This window comes from Thermobia domestica, chromosome 3, assembly GCF_964235325.1.
Source record: "Thermobia domestica chromosome 3, izTheDome1.hap1.1, whole genome shotgun sequence".
Classification (NCBI taxonomy): domain Eukaryota; kingdom Metazoa; phylum Arthropoda; class Insecta; order Zygentoma; family Lepismatidae; genus Thermobia; species Thermobia domestica.
The window spans coordinates 214,751,115-214,772,249 of record NC_137456.1 but is presented as its reverse complement, the minus strand read 5'-3'; the positions used below and the strand labels follow the sequence as shown (position 1 = coordinate 214,772,249).

The 21,135-nt window shown below is 36.7% G+C and overlaps 1 protein-coding gene across 1 annotated transcript; it reads left to right on the top strand.

Moving 5' to 3' along the window:
• The first annotated feature begins 9,182 nt into the window (after positions 1–9,182).
• On the top strand, positions 9,183–16,130 carry LOC145680956 (uncharacterized). The gene is made up of 2 exons (XM_081752171.1): positions 9,183–10,603; positions 14,733–16,130. Exon 1 carries the CDS (start codon positions 9,854–9,856, stop codon positions 10,556–10,558), a length of 705 nt encoding a protein of 234 aa, XP_081608297.1. The 5' UTR covers positions 9,183–9,853; the 3' UTR covers positions 10,559–10,603; positions 14,733–16,130.
• Positions 16,131–21,135: the final 5,005 nt, after the last annotated feature.

Below are 21,135 nucleotides of genomic sequence, written 5' to 3'. Positions count from 1 at the left end.
AATGTAGGATTAGGTGCGCAACAGCTAGGCTGCAGCGTTCTGTTTACAAACTTTTTTACTTATAGCTATATCTTCGCCGCTCTTTCTCAATGAGTCAACTCTTGATATTTTCCTACTGCTCTTATTATTGTTACTATTATGTAATGGTTAGTGAACAACGCTCTACGGAGAGCCCAAAGCTTGAAAGTGCGAAAATTTTCAGGAATCAGGATTTCAAGAAGTGAGATAGTAATCTAACTATCTATTGAACACAGCAGATACAACAATCTGACAGCGTATAGTAAACAAAGAACACTTTTCAATTCTATATTTTCAACAAAATACATATAAAGTTCCCATGAAACAAGGGTTACAAATATTTTGAACATGACTACATAAAATTATGATGAACGAAACGGAATAAAACGTATCTTAACTAAAAGTACTGAAATAAGTCATAAGCCCTGGAATCTCACGTCACAGTACTATGTTTAGCACACATTTTTTATTGGAGTCTCTTTAATTTTAACTTCAATGGTATCTACAAAAATCCAAACTATCAATCATATATTAAAACAAATACAAATAAAAGCTGTACAAAATATTACATTAAAACACTGTGTTATATATAAAAGCATTTTCTGGATCTTCCTTAAAACTGACATGCTTCATCCATATCTCTATCCAGGTACAGTACAACATTAACAAAATACCGTTATTACATATAACAACATTGCACATCTAACTTGGCAGAATATTATTGTATTAAAGCAAACTTATTATCGATATTCCAGTTATTTGATTTGCAAACGGTATGAAACACAAAATCACTAACATATGTATTGATGATTCAAGTGTTCACCTGAAGAAATAGGCTTTCGTTTGTGTTAGTTTAGCACGAAACACAAAGTATTCAATCTCACTTGATGATTGAAACAAACTATCATGAACTTTTTGAGGTCTCAATGACTTCTCTTAAAATTTCTAAAATTGGTGAAAATCTACCTTCGAATTAACCAATGCAAGCTTCGAAACTTCGAATTAAGTAACATTTTTAACACCTTACATTGGAATTTCAAGATAAATATATTTTTGTTCGCATTAAATGGGGTCCAATGTACATGAAACAAATTTAAATAATTCACTAAAATTACTCAATCAATATGTGAATTATTTATGTAGGAAGTATTGTGAGTACTGCCATATAGGTATGCATACTATATTGACATAAGTAAAACTGTACCTTTAAAGAATATATAAGCAGATGTATTGATACCTTTAAAGAATATATAAGCAGATATATTGATACCTTTAAAGAATATATAAGCAGATGTATTGAAAGCTAGTTTTATGCTTATACCAAGACAATCTCACGGAAGTATCAAACATAATCTAGATATACTCAATGTATAATCAATTTAATTCTTTTCTTTAATTTTGCTTCTTTTAAGAAGTAAAGACAACACAACAGGTTTAGAATTATGCATTGTCGCTGGAACGGTTTGGTCGTATCTTTTCTCAGTCTACTTTCCAAACAAGAGGTAAACAACAATGTCTGCTAGTTTATAATAAATGAGACTTATTTAGCAGTCAATATAAGATGAGAAATACCGGTAACATGATGTAATGAGAAATATTGCGGAATATTGCTTCGATAAGTGTTTTCCAAAAACAGAAAAGGGAAATCAAGTCAACCAAAAGCTGAAAATTAAAAGTTAGACCCAGACTTACGAAAAGAATAAGTATTAGCTGAAACACTGAGTTCGGGCTGTTTCGCTCTTTCAGTGCCGTAAGAAACACACAAAGGCTAGCATAGTTGAAGTGAGTTTTTGCGTAATGGCAGTGACGTTACACTCTAAAAACAGTACCCATGATTTTGCACGATGTACCCATGAAATAAAGTGTAATTTGCTTATATACCTATGAAAGTTTAATGTACCAAAGACTTTAATGGGTACACACCGCATCCCAGCCCCTTACCCATGAATTAGTGGGTACAGGGAAGATTTATGGGTACAGTTAATTCGTACCGAAGAATGTACCCATGACAATAGTGGGATTTGAAATTTACCGCTTTCACTGGCCGCTTCCGCTTTGAACGGTCAAATAACATAAACGATTAGTTTTTGTTTTCAGTAGTTCATACTTCCCGAACTCCTTTGGGTGGCGGCGCTAGTTGTTCCACCAATTTCAGCGGAAAAGGGAGGTGAAACGTCTTAGTGGAAGGTAACCAACTGAACAGACGCCATATTGCTTTTGTCGGTAGTGTTGTGTGGTGGTGTGTATTCGTTATTTGAGTGAAGATTATAAATATTACTGCAACCAACGTAAGGGATTATTATAAAAGTGGAATATCCTGTATTTGTAGTTCCATTTGGATGTTGTAAATGAATTATCTACAGAGTATTTCATAGTTAAACAGTGTTCCTATGAAATACAACCGATTACGAAATGCAGGGCTAAGTAAATGAAAATAGAATTTTTATTTTATTATTGTTTTCATTTTACATCAAATTTACCAGTTTCGAATGTACTAGAAACTCATGTGATTATTCCACCACATTTGTCGTATCGTTAATTCGTTTGGTATAATAAGTGTGATGAAAATAACAACATAAGGTGATATCTAGATTTTTTTTTTCTTTTTCGAGGTGTGATCATGTCCTAACAATATAAAATAAATACTTACGAAAATTAGAAACGTACGATATAATTGAAATATTATTTCACGCCGATTTACTTTTAGCGCACCACTCGAAATAATTGCTGAAAATTTAGGATACTTTTACTAATTCCTTCTTATTGTGTCCTCAATGATTTGCGCTGAGCGACATGATAATATCTCACATGGCATAGTTAAAATTCAAGGGGGCCATCACAAGCAATTACTGAAAAATTACAATTCTTTTACGATTTGCGTATAAATACCGGCGACTGGAAATATGCATAAGAACTACAGTGCAAAAACACAAAACAATTTGTGCTAGGTGGCCACTAAAAGGCACCTATTATTTTATGTTCATAGAAAGAATAAGTGCATCTGGGTTTAGTCATGTGACCAATATTGCGTTTGATGTTTGCAAATGTATATATTGAGCATAAGTACGAGATTATAAGGAGTGATGCTTTATGGGCAATTATCACGAAATTGGTATTCCGTCTGGTTTTCGACAAAAAGCCTAATATCTACGAAAATTTAAAAATCATCAAATTTAGGACCGCTTTAAAAGGATATAGTAGAGTAGGGTAGGTAGAGTAGAGTAAGGTAAGGGTAAGTTGGGTAGGATGAGATCGGGAGTGCTGGTTTACTTTTGGCGGATCAGATTTTTTGAAAGATTTACAGGTAAACTTCAATACTTTGCATAAAAAACATATTTATAAATAATAAATTTTTTGCAAGCGATAGAATTAAATACAAAGTAATATACCTACATATTACGCTTATAGATGTAGGGATACTAGTGTAAAATCATTACAAGTGCTTTACGACGGATAAAATAAGTGAGTGCATATGAAAGATGATTGCAATAGAAACTATTATCCATCAGCGGTGCATTTCGCACAACGTACAAAAGCTGAATTTTATTTACAAGTGGAGCTCTACTAGTATGAAACCGTGGCAAGTGTTATTTAAAGTCGCGTTATTGTCAAAACCCACTCATTATCAGTACCCTCGTATATGCGTATACCCACCTTCGCTGACGCGCCTGCTCCCTTCGGACACACCCTTGCTAACACTCGGGTCCTCCAGCTTCGCTCTGCTCTGACTGGGCTACATAGCGTTTGTGGTTTTTAGTAGCCGTGCAGCACAGGTTTTTTGTTTTGTTTTTTGCACTGTAGTTTTTATGCGTACATCGGAACACCATATTTACACGCAAATCGTAGAAGAGTTGTAATTCTTCAACAATTGCTTATTATGTTCTTCTTGAATTTTAACTATGCTATGTGAGATGTTTTCATGTCGCACAGCACAAATTATTTTGGAAACAATAAGAAGAAAATTAGTGAAAGAATTTTAATTTTTCAACAATTATTTCGCGTAGTGCGCTCCTTTGATTCCATATAATATGTATTTGTTGCTTTTTAATGTTGAAAGTTACATGATATAGGTTAGTCACACTCCTTGTGAATTAGATAATCCGGAGTTTAAACAATTGATTAAATGTAATTTTACTTGATAAAGCTACAAATTCTTGAAGAATTTAAAGACTGAAGATTTTATTAACCAATGTAGTCGGTTGTGCATTCACAAAAAATAAATCCACTATTAGACTGTTCCTTTAATGCTTTTCTATATAAAATCTGGGCCGCGGTGGCTCAGTGGTAGAAAGTTCACGTCTGGTGCACGGGGTCCTTGGTTCGTTCCCAGCTCGCGCCAAGTGAACTTTTGTCATTGACAAATACCGTTTGCGTGGGTTTTCTCGGGGTTCTCCCGTTTCCTCCCACTTTCTTTATCCCACTATTTCATTCATTATCATCGCCGTCTCCTTTAACCTAGCCGGCATAACTGTGGGACAAAGATTTCATTTCATTTTTCTATATGAACCCTGCAAAGTAGTGTGTAATTTATTTACAGTACATTGTTTTAATTTGACACGATTCTCATGCACTATTTAAAATCTGACAGTAAAATTGGTAGGAATGCCGGAGAGATACAACTGCATTTTATCTACATTAGGCCAGTTTCCCCAGTTTCCAGAAAACAGAATATAGGTTCCCCTACTTTATTTCATCTTAAACGCGTTTCCCCGGAATCCTAGATATTAATATTGTTCTTCGATTTATTAGAGGATTTAATTTAATATTGATACCCAGAGAGTGTTCCCCCACATTTCTAAAGGTACACCGAGCGTTCCGCCACATTACATTAATTCAACTGATAAGCTACGGATGCAGTCTATAAATTTTCTCATCTTTTATCTATAGATTTAGGAAAGTTCTTTCTTGTCCTCCCTGAAACAACAGGCATTTAAGCAAGCAGATAGACGACATTCAATTTGGTTTCGTCTAGTTTGTTTAGGCTTAATGTTCTTGAAGCCTAACCTGACCTACTGCTTTAAGTATTGGTTCCTAACCTTTCTTACCTAGCATCCCCTATACAACCTTGCACACTTCTTTCTCCCTCTCCTCCCAACGCTCATTTTCGCTCGTTGCTATTACGTGCTTTTTCTCTGACTCTTGCGATTTCAGATAAAACATTGAAAATTCTCAAAGCTTCAATGATATTAAGGAAAATCTCACTAATTTATAGTAATTTCCAACGACACTTCTGCGCAGCATTATAGTGCAGTATTATTTTTTAGTACAAGCTTTGTTTACTCTCTCAATATTACTGTGTTTTACGGTATTTAATGCCTGCTGGTTTCACCATTCGTAATATTTGTAATTACAAATGTAGTTTATTTCTCTTAGTAGCTTGCGTCCAAATTGCTTTCCCTTCATGCCCCTCTCCTTCAGAGAAGCGTGTCTTCCAGCTTGGGAACCATTGGCTTAAACTTTCAAACCACTATTCAGTTTGCATTTGAGAGAATTTTTTTTAAATCCACGCGATTTTTGGATCTTTGTTTTTAAATTTAACTTTTTGGTTTAAAAAAATTGAGAAAAACAACTGGTTTAAACCAGCCAACCTTGCTGGAACATAAATCCCTTTTTACTTCGTTTCCAACATTTTATTAACAGAAATTTTAGTTTATTATTTTTATTATTATTAATAATAATTACTGAGATGATAAACACACATGCCCCACGTTGATTACAGCCACTTGTAGTACGAACTTCTAATTGGTCTTTGCATTCCTTCCTTGTTGGTGACGGCTGCCCCACGCACAAAGGGATGTCGCAGTTGAAAGAGTATAATGTTGAATGATGCAGTAACACACTAGTATTTGATTAGTTCGTCGTGTTTTTGACATAAAGGTATGAAGTTGCAACAATTCCCGGGTTCAGGATCTGTGGAAGTGATCAATGTTATCGATGGCGAGAGCTTCGAAATTATTATTATTATTAGAATGCTAAAATTTAAAAGAAAAAAATCTGATGTGACAGGAAAGAAACCACTTCGGATGTAGGTCCTGTTGACTGATTATAACCACCACAAAATTTGATACTCTTAGTAGTTGATTGGGTATACTCTCCGTCAAACGTGTGACTACACCCCTGACTAGGCGAGTAGTAAATAGTTATTGGAAAGTTTGGAAAACAGTTTACTGCTTAACTTTTCACGGCATAATTAGATCAAGTGTGAAATTTATCTTCACATTTCAGACATGGAGACAAACCTCGACAAACGAGGGAAGAAACGAGGATGCTGTTGCGACTGCGAATGTGATCAGTTCGTTCGCCTTGTTGTAGGAGATATGGAAGGGAGTTGTTTAGTATCGACAGTTCTCAGCATGGGGTGGGGCATGGATTGTGCCCATCATCCATTAAAACATGTGCAAATAGGTAAGAATCGTTTTAATTATTGGTTGAGAATATAGAACACATTTTAAATATTAATTTTTTCACCTCCAGGTGTTCCTATGAAATTATCTTCGCCTATATTTCGAAATTTTCTCTCGGAATTTCTTCTACGGGGCTCTACGCTGTCCATTCCGTATCCCAAAACAGCCAAACACTCTCTCATTTCTGCAGTCGGTGCTCTCCACTCCGACCAGATGGCTTGTACCACAGCCTAGCTGCTGTGCTTGGGCAATCCATTGTCCATATATTGAGAACACCGTTTGACGGTTTTGATTTCATATATTAATAAAAGGAGGAAATAACGGATTTAAACTTAATTTTGAGTGGAGAGTACCGACTACAGGAATGAGAGACTGTTTGGCTGTTTTGGGAAGCGGACTGGGTGGCGTAGTGGTTAACGTAGCAGCACGGTATGCTGAACATCACTGGTTCAAGTCCCGGTCCAGCCAAGTCATTTTTTTACTCTTTGTAACTTATTGAATTCACACTTACAGAGGATCTGGTGTGTAAAAATAAGTTTAAATCGGTTGTTTTCTACTTTCATTAATATATGCCTTCACGTTTTCCCTAACAAGTGAGTCCGCGACCTTGATCTTTGGGGATACATGCCGGTAAGAAGACATTTTTTGGAGGACTGAAAGTTGCACAATGCTTATGTCTCATGATCTACTTTCACATATTAACAAATGAGGAAAATCAAAATTGTGGTTTTTCATGTCTTAATGACCGTCTGTCTTTTATTTGATTAAAATCACGGTTCTCACAGATCAGGAAAGTCAGAGAACGTCAGATAATTCAGTTTTCACCAGGGAAAAATTTGAAAATTTCTTCAGGGATTTGCATAAATATTTTAAGATGTTCGGAAAAAATAATGAAGAGATGAACCACGAAATTTGTCGCTTGAAAGAGTCAACAGAATAAGCCAGGTGTTATTTCGGTTACTGTATTCAATTCTGTCTTAAATATTCTATTTTGTGCTTCTTGCTATATGTTTCTCATTCCCACTTATGGGAAGTGTTTTAATTTGAGACTGTTTTCGAATAGCGACAGTGCGAACTGTTAGGCTGTGTGCTACTTGAGGAACAGGTCGACGTTGTTAAAAATACTTCTTTCTTTCGAACTGTTTTTCTTTTCCCATATTATAATATGCTAATTCTTGTAGGTATCAACAATATACCTGATCACAGCACCGTAGCAGGAACATCGGCAAGTTTTCATCTACCTGGTGAACGGGTAATGACGGTCGCGAATATCACTGAAAAGTGTAGGCATCAGTGTTCATGTGTGGGCATCATATGTGGGTTCTACAAAAAACTGGAAACTTTCGTCAAACATATGGTAACAAGTCATGAAAAATTAATGTGTTCTTATTGCAACGCTGAATTTAAATTTAAAGATGCATGTGTGCGACATGTGGGTTATTGCTTCCAAAAACTTATGTGTGGTAATCCTTATGCAAATGAGACTTCATCAGAGCTAGTTGAAAATTATCTCAATCAAAATGTAGATAATTCAAGGGACACTTCAACAGTACAAAATGACATGTTGGCGAATTTGTGTTTAGAGTTGGAAGGTAGATATAGAGCACAAAAGTGTTTAGTTAACAGTGTAGTTGAAACTGTAGGAGCAATGTTTCAAACGACTGATGTTAGTACAGATTTCACAGCATTAGCAACAAACTATCAGAGGAAGAAATTTTATGAGAAGCGTGGTGTATATATATACCTCCACGTGAATGTGTTTTATCGTCAGGGAAAAAAGGATATTTTGTGCAGATGTAGTCTAATTTCAAACTTAATGAAAGTGCCAGAATATCTTAAGTTTTTCCGTAATCCTTTTAAGTTTGAAAATAGTGATGGTGTTTTTTTTTTTTTTTTTTTTTTTTTTTTTTTTAAGTGAGAAGTGGTATAGCAATCATCCAATTTTACAGCAGTACCCTGAAAATGTGATCCAATTGCTATTATATCATGATGAGATTGAGTTAGCAAATCCTTTAGGTATGAAGCGTGCCAATAGGGGTAAAATTACGATGTTCTATGTTGTGTTTCTTAATCTCCCTACCCACTTAAGGTCTAAGCTCAGTCATATTCATCTGCATGCAGTATCAAATTCATTGGATATTAAAACATTGGGGAATAAGCAAACTCTATTGGCAGACTTCTTTCAATTTTTAAACGTTATGGGAACTACAGGAATGAGCTTCAAAACAGATAAAGGAGATGAAGTATTCCATGGATGTCTTCTTGCTTATACCGGTGACTCTCTTGCTTGCCATAACATTGGAGGATTCAAGGAAGGCTTCTCCCCTTCAGTAAAGCAGCCGTGTAGGACATGTAAGGTTACTCCTGCTCAATATAAAGAGCTTACATATCATGGACAATGCATCTTAAGGACTGATGAAGAAATAAGACGCCAAGTACACCAGTTAATGTCTTGTGAAACTGCTGCAGAGAGAACTATGTTATCAAGAGACTTTGGCATCAATAGTCAATCAATATTTGCTGACTTACCGTATTTCTCTTTAACCAAGGATCTATTATATGATGTTTTCCATATTCTTTTAGAAGGGTTGGCACCACGGGAAATTTCTTTATTTCTCAAAGCATCAATTGAAGCTAGAATATTCTCTATGATTGAAGTTAATGAAATGTTACAGTGCTTTAGATTCTATTCTTCAGTGAGTAAATCATTATATCCAAGACCTATTGATATCTCTTTACAAGTTAGCTTATCCGGTAGCGCTTGTTTGAATTTACTCTTGCACTTACCGTGGATATTAAGAAAATATTTTAGAAATAATTTCACTGCTTCTCTCGAGTGCTCAACTTTCTTGATGATGGCTTTATTCTTCACGACGGAACTCAACTAAGAAAAGAAATTATTGAGAACATTTTAGATACGCAAGAAACTGATAAGCATTTCTCATCATATTGACCATGCGCATTTGAGAGTTGCTGGATGATCTCGTCAAAACGTTAGAATGGCGGCTCAGATGTTTTCACGCCGCAATTAATAAACTACACTCTTGGCAAACAGCAAGAAAGTGCCTTCTTCCAGCTGGTAAATGATGTTTTCGATGTACTAAATTCCAGAATACCAAAGGATGAATGAACACCACTGAAAAGCGGCTATGGGATGAATATGAAATCTCAAGAAAACACGTTAAGAAGATTTCTAACAGTGATCTCTGATCTGCGTGCTTCTGGAAGAAAAGGCTTATTGCCTTTCCAAACAGGTTATGTGATTTCAATAAGATCTTAAATGGGCCTTTTCGCTGCAATGAAAGAAGAATGTGGAGTGAAGTACATTTTAACTGCATGCTTGAACCAAGACTGCTTAGAAAACTTCTTTTCGAGGATTCGGAATTTTTTATAATAATCCCAGCCCCTTTGAAGTGAGAAATAGAATTCGTATGTTGTTACTGTCAGGCAACACAGGCGACATTCCATTATCCGCAAGTGTTTCAGTGGAAGAAGAAAATACTAATTTCACTCAAGGTACTGCACGATTGGAAGCCGAAAGTGACGAAGACTTCTTGCAGTTTGTTTTATATGAATTGTGTATAGATGTTGAGGCTCCTGATATATCTACTAATCCGCCTGTAGAAGATACGGAGACCATGGAAGTGCTAATAGAGGAAATTTTGACTGACCCTGAAATAGACATTTCAGAACCTGATAGCGTACCTGAGGGTGATCCTTTTATGGACGCAATAGAATATCTTGCCAGCTATATTGCATTCAAATACAAATGCATTGATGAAACCTTGGGACTGAAGAATGAACCTTTGAGTATATCCGGTGCAATTCACAAGGACTGGATCTCTGTGATTTTCAAAGGAGGACTTACTCGCCCACCAGATGAATGGCTAAAAAAAGTTGTTCAGTTTGAAGTGTTATTTGGTTCATTTCATGGAACTGGTGCATCGAAACAAGAGAAGGTAATGTTAACATTGGCATCGTTAATTAAGTCGACATTTCCGGAAATCAGTGAAAAGGTGATTTCTCTTTATGTAAGAGTGAGAACTTTCATTCAGATTCGCCACCTAAATCAGCAAATAAAACTGCAGTCCATGAAAACATATGCAGCAAAGAAGGGCAAAATGTGGGCAGCCTAAACTTAAAAATACCTGAGAGATCTCAGCAGTAACTTGCAGAATTTGGTGAGTACAATATTCAACTTTTCGGATCTATAGTTTCATATTTAAAAATACAAATTTACTTTAATTGTATGAAACACGATACCTGTCTTAAGTCTTTTCTGTGTTGCTCTATTTTCTATTCAATTGTTCTTAAACAATGACGCTGTGCTCCCGGTGGATGGCTGGTTAAGACCATTGCCTTGTAATCGAGGGGTTCCGGGTTCGATTTCCGGTGGGAACACAAATTATTTAAATCCCACCGGGCCTCCTGTGGGCAACAGATACGGAGCTAGATATGATGAATGTGCTGGATGACACCTTCTCTAGGCTGAAAAATGAAGGGTTGACCTTAAGTCCTTCAAAATCGTTTTTTCTTTTGTGAAAAAATAGAATTTTTAGGTTTTTCAGTATCAAACGGAATTCTATCGTGTTCGGAGGAGAAAATAAAGATGGCCAATCAGATTCAGCGACCTAAATATAAAAAAATGCTGCAATCTTTAATTGGATTTTTTGGCTATCTCAGGAACCACATTCCTAGAATGGCCAAGATCACTGCACCATTGACTTCGTTGCTAAAGCAGTCAGAAAAGTTCAGAAGGGGGGCAGACTGAGCAGGAAGCGCTGGATAAATTAAAATCCATTACAGTGACAGATCCCAAGTTGCTTCTCCCCAGGCTAAATGAAGAATTCTTTCTTTTCGTCGATTCTTCCAGTATAGCGAGCGGTTACCTAGTAGCACAAAAGGATGAAAATAACAAGATGCGGGTAGTAGCTTTTGGGTCGAAGAAACTATCCCCTTCACAGCAAGCATACGGAGCATCTCAGAAAGAGCTGCTTGGAATTGTACTAGCTCTTGAACGATATCAATTGTATTTTGTCCGAATCCCGAGAATAACGATTTTTACCGACCATAAAGCGATAACTCACATCTTTAAAGCATCCAAAGTTTCTGCTTTAGTCACGAGGTGGTTGGCTCGTATCTAGGTTTCTTGTTGTTATTAGATATCGAAAAGGAGTAACCCACTACATTGATTATCTGTCTAGGATTAGTCAAGGCTACACAGAAGACGTGAATTTTGAAGAAAACTTGGTCAGCAATGAATTCTATTCTCTAGAGACAGAAAATGACGAAGGGTATCTCAAAATAGAAGGAGAAGATGGAAAACTTCGAAATGTTAGTGACCTAGAGTATGAAGAAGTAAACTTGGCTGAGTTGTTCAACAGCAAGGCTATAAAGAGCATGAAGGAAGAGATGAGAAGAAAAAAGAAAAATTATAGAGTTACTACCACCATGGTGAATAAATGGACAGAAGAAGAGAAAGTTAAAGGTTTTCTTGAACTACCTTTTTCTGGTATGGTAGTATGAGCGTGTGTCCTCCCACACTCCCATTCCATTTTATATTCCCTAGTCAGTCTCATCTGATGTGGAATAAGGCTTCATGTACTATACGTTGACGTAGACCTTATTATTATGGTTCTGTCTTTTCAAGGTGCTGGCAACACTTTGCTTGGGTGACTTGCATTATATACTTATGACATCATGGAAAGTAAAGTGTTTGCACTGTTTCAAGAAATAATCCTGCGAATTCCATCATCATCGATGCTTAATTCTACCACTTTTAGCACTTTATGTTATGTTGATGCCGAGTAAGTATAAAATTCGGCCATGTGCATATTATTTGTGAAAGAGTGCCTTTAACAATAAACGTAGTTATTAATATACGTAAGGATACAGACGCTAAATGATGAACGCGCGAAGATGAGCACTGTGTGCCGCCATGGTTGATTGAATGGACCAAGGAGTGCATTGCGTGTTACGAAAATCGTTTATTTAACGAATCATCGTTTGAAATGTTGTTGAATTAATTATGCACAAGTGAAGAAAGGTGAATGCACTTATTTCAACGTGAAATTTTAATGGAGTTATCGAACATATTCTAGAGGAACGTTAATTACTCAAAGTCGCTTGAAACCATGTCGTAAAATTTAGGAATGTAGAGGTTTTCATCAAGAAAAAAATTTAAGTTTCGTAATCAAGCTTCTCATCAATTATGGCAAGACTGTATGGGTTACTTGCAAGTACAATTCCATCTGCAGTACCATTAATTTATTTAATATTAAGTGGATTGTCACAAATTTCAGCATGAGCCAAGGTGAGTCACGATAACCAGGACGAAGCCAGGAAACTATCAGACAAGAAAGAAGGCGAGACCACAAGGAATTAATTTCAATCTCCCCCTTTCCTTAATTTTAATCCCCTGTTGGTGTTGTGTAGTGAAGTGATAATAGGTGAATCAACGTGTGCTAGATGGTCATGCACCACCAAGCCGGAAATTCATAAGCAAAAGTCTAGTATTTCTATCTAAAATTTACTCCTCGTTATTTTTTAAATTTTTTTTATTGAAATCTCAAATGGGCTGAAAGATATTAAAAACGTGCAAAGAGATTTATTAACAAAGGTTTATTGAAAAAGGGTGTACGTAAGTAATTTCATATGTGAATTATTTTTCACCAAATAAATTCTATTTCATGTATTTGTTTTGTTTTCTGTTGTTGTTTCAGCATGAATAACTACCGAGATTGTGGGTATTGTATCCAGGTACTGGTATTCACTCTGTAAATGTTAACGGGCTTACCGAGAACGGTGGGTACGTGCAAGTGCAACCTCAGTGTTGGTTCGTGATCCAATTGGAGGTTTGTATGTCTTTTATTCTAGCCATTGCTAATAGCGGAGTGAAATGCTTGTTCCCTCTAACCACTAGGTCTACCATAAATAAAAATTTTTACTACCCGAACAAGAGAATCGAACCCAGGCGGGTTACAGTAGAAGAGGAAAATAAAGATCGTGCCGAATCAGAATAGGTCTCAGCAAAGAAAATCTGGTGAGAGAGCAAGAAAAAGAAATCCTTTTAAACAACCTGATTAACAGACATAAGGGAAAAACCGAAAAACTCACCGAAAAATGAAACGAAAAGTTCAACAGTTAGAGAAAGTCACTCGCTTAAATAATGAGGGAATATTACTTAGGAAGCTTAGGATTTTTGAGGGGGACCATTGGGTAATATGGCTCCCTAAATCTGCAGGAGCCTCTGTGCCTGATGATTTTTATTGCAACGAACTGTCTGGCCACCCTAGTAGAGCAGAAACAATTGACAAAATTAAGGTTTTATACTATTGGGAAGGGTGGAAGAAAGATGTAGCTCAATTTTGTCGATCATGTTTGGTTTGTACCCTTTACAAAGATGCTCAAAATTCAAAAGTTGGTAATTTGGCCAGCTCCTTGGTTAAAGAGGGTGGTCAACTTCTCTATTTGGACACCTTTGGCCCTCTTTTGAGATCTAAAGAAGGGGGTTGTTCTTTTGTTCTCGTTCTTGTTGATGGGTTTAGTCGATTTATGAAACTCTATCCTTTAAGAGTAATCACTTTACAAAAAATAGCAGAGTGTCTTCTGGAATTTTTCTGTAACTATGGGTTCTATTCTCATTTGGCTTCTGATAATCACGCTGTGTTTACTAGCAAATTATGGAAGAATCTTTTAAGGGTACTCTCAATCCAACAAATTTATATTAGCAAATACCGTCCGAAAGGAAACAAAAGCGAATGCTATGTGAAACAAGCAAAGAAATTATTGGCTATGTATACTGATAGTCATGATAATTGGTCAGAAAATCTCAACTTCATTCAGTATGCCCTAAATAACCGAAAATGTGCATCTACTGGTTTTGAACCATCAGTTCTTCATTTCGGAAGGAAATTAAAATCCCCATATGTAAATTCAGGTTATCCAATTGAAGAACCCAGGTCTTCAGAAAAGTCTTACTCTCAGTACGCTGAAAGAATTAAGGATAACTTTCAAGAGATACTAACAAAGGCTAATATCACTCAAATCAAACATCATGAAAGAAAAGTTAACAATTACAATAAAGGTAGAAAAGAAAATAGATTTAAAGTAGGAGAAAAGGTCTGGCTTAAGGCAAAACGTCTCTCTTGTCTTCCCAAAAATATCTCCTCCTCTCTCTTACCAAAATACGTTGGTCCATACCTTTTAACCCAGAGAGTAGCTAAGAACACATATATATTGCAACACTGTAAAGATGGAAAGCAGACTCGCGCCAATACAGATCAATTCAAGCCTTTTTCTCACTTCCAGATTTTGCCTCCCACCTTCCACAGCAGCATGAGAGTTTAGCCTGGAGGCTGCATTCCAGCCCGGAGTATAAGCTTGGGAAACCACATGTTGCAGTTAGCAGAGGGAACAAAGATGTCGAGGCCTAGACCAAAAAGTGAAAATTCCAGTGAGTTAGAACTGCAGGTAAAAGTTGATGAAAGCCTGCAGAAGGCAATAAGAAAGAGGACTTTCAAAAAACCGAATACTCCAAAGGAAAATCGAAATAATCAGAAACCGGAGTATTACTTCACCCTTCAGGAATTGCGGGAAGCTAACTCGGCAGAAACGGTTCAAAATATGATGGATTCAAACGACCAGAGTGAGGACATTCTACAAATAGATTTAACGGAATCGCACGAGATTCCTTTGACGCCTGGAAACACCTCGATGGTGACTATGAATACCAACAGTTTGTAAGGGCTAAAAAACGTTTAAAGTTTAGTGACTAAAAATGAAAAAGTGTTGTGGTGATTCGTCGAGAATATCGAAGTGTGTTAATAATTGTGTGGTGATTAATAATAAACAGATTAAAAGGACTGCTCTGAAGAATGGTTAATTTTTCTATAAACTGTGAAAAAAGAAACTGCAATAGTGTAAAACAGATCAATATCATATATATATTCATATTACTTCTTGGTTGTAAATAACATATTACTGTATTAGTTTTTTTTCTTCAATTTTTTAAAACCGAGTAGTATTATGCAATACCCTGTTTTTGATAAAAAAAAGAAAAAAAAACAGTTGCATAAAGAACATCATTATCTTTGGCCAAAGATTTAATTTTATTACTTATTATTATCTTTTAATGTAGTTGTGTTTTTATCTTGTATTTATCTATGTTGATTAGTTAGTATAGCTAACATGTAACTTCTTTCGTTCTTTTTCTGTCTACAGGAGCAACAAAAGACAAATATACTATGTAAATGTCACCAGGTGTCTCGCCGATCGCTCAACCCTTTCTGCTAGATTATATTTTTCTTAATTTTCTTCCCACGCAGCGGCGACACTATCGTAACCCGGCTTTCTGCTTTCCTTTCCTTTTTAAGGGAAGCAGTCGCCCCATCTCATCAGAGCTTAAACTGAACTCTCTGGTTTCGGTGCTCTCAAGCTGCCTTAGCAGTATTCCTACGGCTTCCGCTGGCTTAAGTGATAGCCGGGTAGGTGAATCTGCGGGATCGACAAGAATGATTGTCTCCCCAGAAATTTCTAATAGTTAGTGACAGTCGAAGTGACGACTGAAGCCTGAATAGTGGCTGAGATATTTCTTTTTCTTTGAGGTTGTGACAATCGAAGTGGCGGCTGAAGCCTGAATGAAGGCTAAGATAGTTTTTTTTTTAAAAAAAATAAAAGTTAGAGACAGCTAGAATGATAGCCAGATATTTAAACATTTAGTTAGTGACCTCCAGAGTGGTGGAAGGAGTCTTAGTAGAATTCATTATTTTTAACTATTTAACTATCAAAGCACCAAGATATAGTAAACCAGATATTTTGTTAAGAAAGAGTTATTGGAGATCGTTAAAATTTCCCACTTATTTTCGTTTCCCTGGTGGCATCTCATATTTAACTTGTTGCTTCTGACCTCTTCAAATGTTTTTCCCCGTCTTTAAGAACACTAGTTCTACTTATTATTTTTATAGAATAAACTCATTGTTTCTTTTCCTGTTACGTACAGATTTGTTTCATTTAAGCAGGACTATAAATACTTACCATATTAAATATCGCTTTATTTTAGCAATATGTAGATCGGAATTATTAGAAGATATACCCCTAGACTTAAATACTTCACTGAGCCAACTAGCAGTAAGCAACAACTTTTTACAATTTTTTAAAATTATTTTTTTCCGACTACAGGGTGGCACAGACTACGTTAGAGCGTTATGTAGCTATGAAGAAAATACACAAGGAAACGTTTACAACGGCAGTAGGATGAAGACCGGTATTCCCTATAGAACCGGAAACGGACTTAGCAAGTTATGCAAGATAATGGAAGAACGTTATTATGGACTCACTAGACTGGGTATCAGACGTCTGGCTGATCAACTAGCGAAGAGTAATGGCATTCCTAACTCGTTTCCACAGAAAAACGGAGCAGCGGGGAAAAATGGCTGAAAAATTCATCGCTCGAAATCCAACACTTTCGTTTCGAAAACTTGATTAATTGTATTTCACTACCTATGGCACAACAATCGGGTGCAGTAAACAGAGAATGATACAGTGCAATTGTGTTTGATTTCGCCTGTCGTAAAAGCTTGTGTTCAATTTTAGCTTCCTCCCCAAATTAGGAACCTCACAATCTACTAACACAAACTCGTAATCTGGTATCACTCAACATTTTTCACAAAACCTTGCAGCAATGTCACTAATTGGCACTTTGTATTTGTTAATTAATTTAACTACGTACACCATTTATATTTTGCTAGAACGCTGTTACAAATAGGAAACGTTATATAGCTTCCTGAAGAAACCTCCCCAAATAAGGCTACTTTTCCCTAATTATGAATAACTACCTCCCCAAATAAGGCTACTTTTCCCTAATTATGAATAACTACAACATATCTAACTTGCTCTTCCTAAAAGAACGAGTTTAGGAAAGTCTTCCGGAGTAAAACTCTATTTCCTTCTCTTTCCCTTTACTCGCGAGGCGAGCGGCGCGCGCTTCTTACTGTTTCCTACTCTTCACTCCAGCTGGTGACGTCAAGGGCGGAGTGCGATCTCATTGGTCGGTGCAATTACGCTCTACTTAATTCGTGTGTATATACCTTACGGTCGAGCAGTATAAGTCACGCGGGCGGAGTGGGGATCAGCTGTGTTTGGTTTACTGACCGTTGCAAAAATGCCGAGAAGATGAAGCGTTCCGGGCTGCAAAAGTAATTATTCGATAAAAGGCGATGTTTGTAAATGTATGTCGTGTTTTTCTTGTCCTCAATACTACACAAAAATTGGAGACCTTTCGTGTCAAGTGTGTCAAACATTTTGAAGCTGACTGCATTTTACGTGAAGTTTCCTACGTTGATTCCAAAGGTGAGTTGCAGCATTTTGTGCAGAGCGATCGAAAAGTCCCGGAACCCAAAATTAAAAAAAAAAAAAAAAAAAAAAAAAAAAAATGGCGGTAGTTATTACGAAAGGTAAATATTTCTGTATAAACTGTTTTGCTAGGGTCTTGGCTATACACGACCCAAGAGATAGCGCTAGCAGTCGTGGCGAAGAAATAAACTACATAAAGTGCTGTTAGCAAAATAATCACTCCCCAGTTGCAAGGATGAGTTTGTCGGTGGAGGAGTGTTTTTGTTAGAGGAGTATTTCAAAACTGCTGCAAACGAGAAATTTGTGAATCGTTTCGGGCGTTCTGTGAGTAAATCAACTATTCATGCATTAACCACGAGATTTCGTAAACATGACAGTATGCATGATAAGCCGCGTAGTGGGCGCCCTATAGTTTTGACGAATGGTGTTTTGGAAGACGTCTCCGTACGATTGCAACAATCACCACAGAAAGGACTTCGGCGGTTATCACAAGTGGGCGTATCATATGGCTCTGCACATTAAAGCAGCAAAACGGTTAAAATTACGACCATATCACGTGAAAGTCGTTCAGGAGCTGCGACCAGGTCACAATGGTGATCAAATGAGGTATTGTCGGTGGTTTCAACGATTCACTCGCAACAATATTGCTGTCCTTGATAAGGTATACTTCACGGACGAGGCCTGGTTCCATTTGACAGGTCATGTTAATGCACAGAACACTCGCTACTGGTCCATTGAAATTCCACATATCTTACATGAGACTACACTCCACGCGCAGAAAATTGGTGTCTGGTGTGCCGTGTCCAGATCACGAATTATTAGACCGATTCTTTCGAAACCCGAGTCAATTCCATTGTGTACCAGGACAGCAGTTTATCGCGCTTTTGGACGCTGGTGAACGAGATGTGTGTTTACAACAAGACGGGGCAACATGCCATACGTCCAATGACACCATGGCATTTCTGCATGAGATTTTTAATGACCGCTTAATTTTAACGGATCTTTGGCCGCCTAGATCACCCGATTGTTACCTGTGGGGTTATTTGAAGGGGAAAGTCTACGAAAATAATTTCCCCGATTTAGATACACTGAAAACGAATATCACTCAGTAAATTACTGCAATTGATATGCCTATGTTGCATCGCGCAGCGCGAAACATGTGTCCTCGCATAACATTTATGCATGCTGCAGGAAGGTGGGCCACTTTTAGCATCTCTTGTGATGTGCTTACATCCACCCAGAAACCCTCCGAGAGAGATCAGCTGAGTAACTTGTTAGTTGATAACTGTGTTCCTTTGTGTGTGTGTGTGTGTGTGTGTGTGTTATTTAGTACTTGTGGTAACGTGATTATTTTGCTAACAGCATTTTATGAGTTCATTTCTTCGCCACAAATGCTAGCGCCATCTCTTATCTTGTGTACAGCCAAAACCCAAGCAAATCAGTTTACACAGAAGTATATTTACCATCTCGTAATAACTACCGCCATTTTTTTTAAAGTTTGGGTTCGGGGACTTTTTGATCGCTCTGTATATGACAAACCATGTTTAAAAGCTCAGTCTGTGCCCACCATTTTTAGTGGTCTTCCTTCATATCTATCCAGAAAAAAAAAAAAAAAACGCATTTGAAACGAAAAATTCCCGATGACAGAACTTCAGAAACTAAAGAAGAAAGCAATTAGCTGAAAACGAAGTCTTAAGAAAACAATCCATAAGATACAATATTAACTTCCGAACAATTAGTGCAGAGAATTGTGACAAGCTATCAAAACTACAGTACAAAAATAGGGCTTCGGATACAAGATCTTGAATGATAAACTTCTGTACCCTGTAAATTTTTATTTCTATGACAGTTGTTTCATTTAAACAGAAAGGAATTTAAAGATGCCTGCATATTTGAATGACAATCCATTTAGTTATGGGCCATTCCATGCGAAAGTGAGCCTGAACCCAAATTTTCGAAAACTGCCAAAACCAATTCATTTTTACATATATATGAAGTAAATAGAACGAAATTTAATTTTTCACAAAGAAAAACTTATTTATACTTAGAATTCACGTAACATTTAAAGTCTAAGTTGTGAATTTGTAACATGTCAGCTGCGAGGAAATTTTTTATTCTTGTTATCGGCAACATTTTATGGTATATTGTGCATGTTTGGCTGAAGTAACTTCGAGCTATTCAAGATGCTTCTTTTTGCTACAAGCTGCAGTTGAAAAAGTGTTTACAGGATAAAAATTGTTTATAAAATCATTAAAGATATAAACGTCAACTTCAATGTCCTGCCCGTGACAGAAAACTACCAAAAGTTATTGTACTGAATTACTAAATTTGAGAATGTGGTTCGTACTTAGTAGAAGTAACAATTTGCACGTGTACTTCACATTTACCAAATTTTGGACTAATTAGAGAAGTTCTCGGAATTAGTGGGGAGAGCGATTTCTCACAAGAACAAATCCTTGAGAAAATAAGAAAGCTGAAAATGAAAGAAAAAGATCAAGCTTAAACTTAGAAGAATTGTTCATGTAAGAATACAGAAGAGGAAATAAAAGTTCCTTTTCCGACTTTCGAAGAAAGTCATTCGGAGGACCCCGTCCAATTCATTTCCGGACTCGGATTACGCGAAGACAAAAGGAGTAAGTCTGGAAATGTTCCTCACTTACTTAGTAAAAGTAGTAAAGATTGGTGCAATTTTAAGGCACCGTTTGCAGATTTCCAGGATTTTAAGCACCAATTCCTACAAGACTATTTCTCCTTTAATTGTAATAGACAGATTCAGGAGCAAATTAATGACAGATTCCAACAAACAAATGAATCCTTGGCGAAATTCAGAAGGGAGATGTCAATCTTGTATTCAAGATTGAGGGAAATCCCCAGTGAGACGGAACAGGTTAGGGAAATAATGTCGAAGATACACCTGAAATATAAAATATATTTGCATGAAAAGAACTTCGTTTCTCTTAAAGAACTTGAGTCAAAAGCACTTGAAATTCAGTCAATTCTTCTAGAAGAATATCACTACGTAAAGCAACAAAGCAACGTAAAACAACGGACGGAGTTAGCAGCTACTCGTCATGAGGGCACGGGGTTCGATAACATTCCTAACATAGAAATAGAAAGTTTGGATCCTGCTTTTTTTCATGAGAACGAGGAAAGAAGAAGAACCAAAAATAAATACGGAAAAGGAAATAATCTGTTTCTTCTGTCACAAGAGAGGTCATTCTCGAGCAGTTTGTTATAAGTACAAACAAAGTAAGGCTCAGGAAAAAGCGAAAATAAGCGCATACACTAGGAAATGTCAAGATAAACGACCAGTGAATGGACTGTTGCAGCCATATGCGTATGGTTTTGTAAATAAGAATTT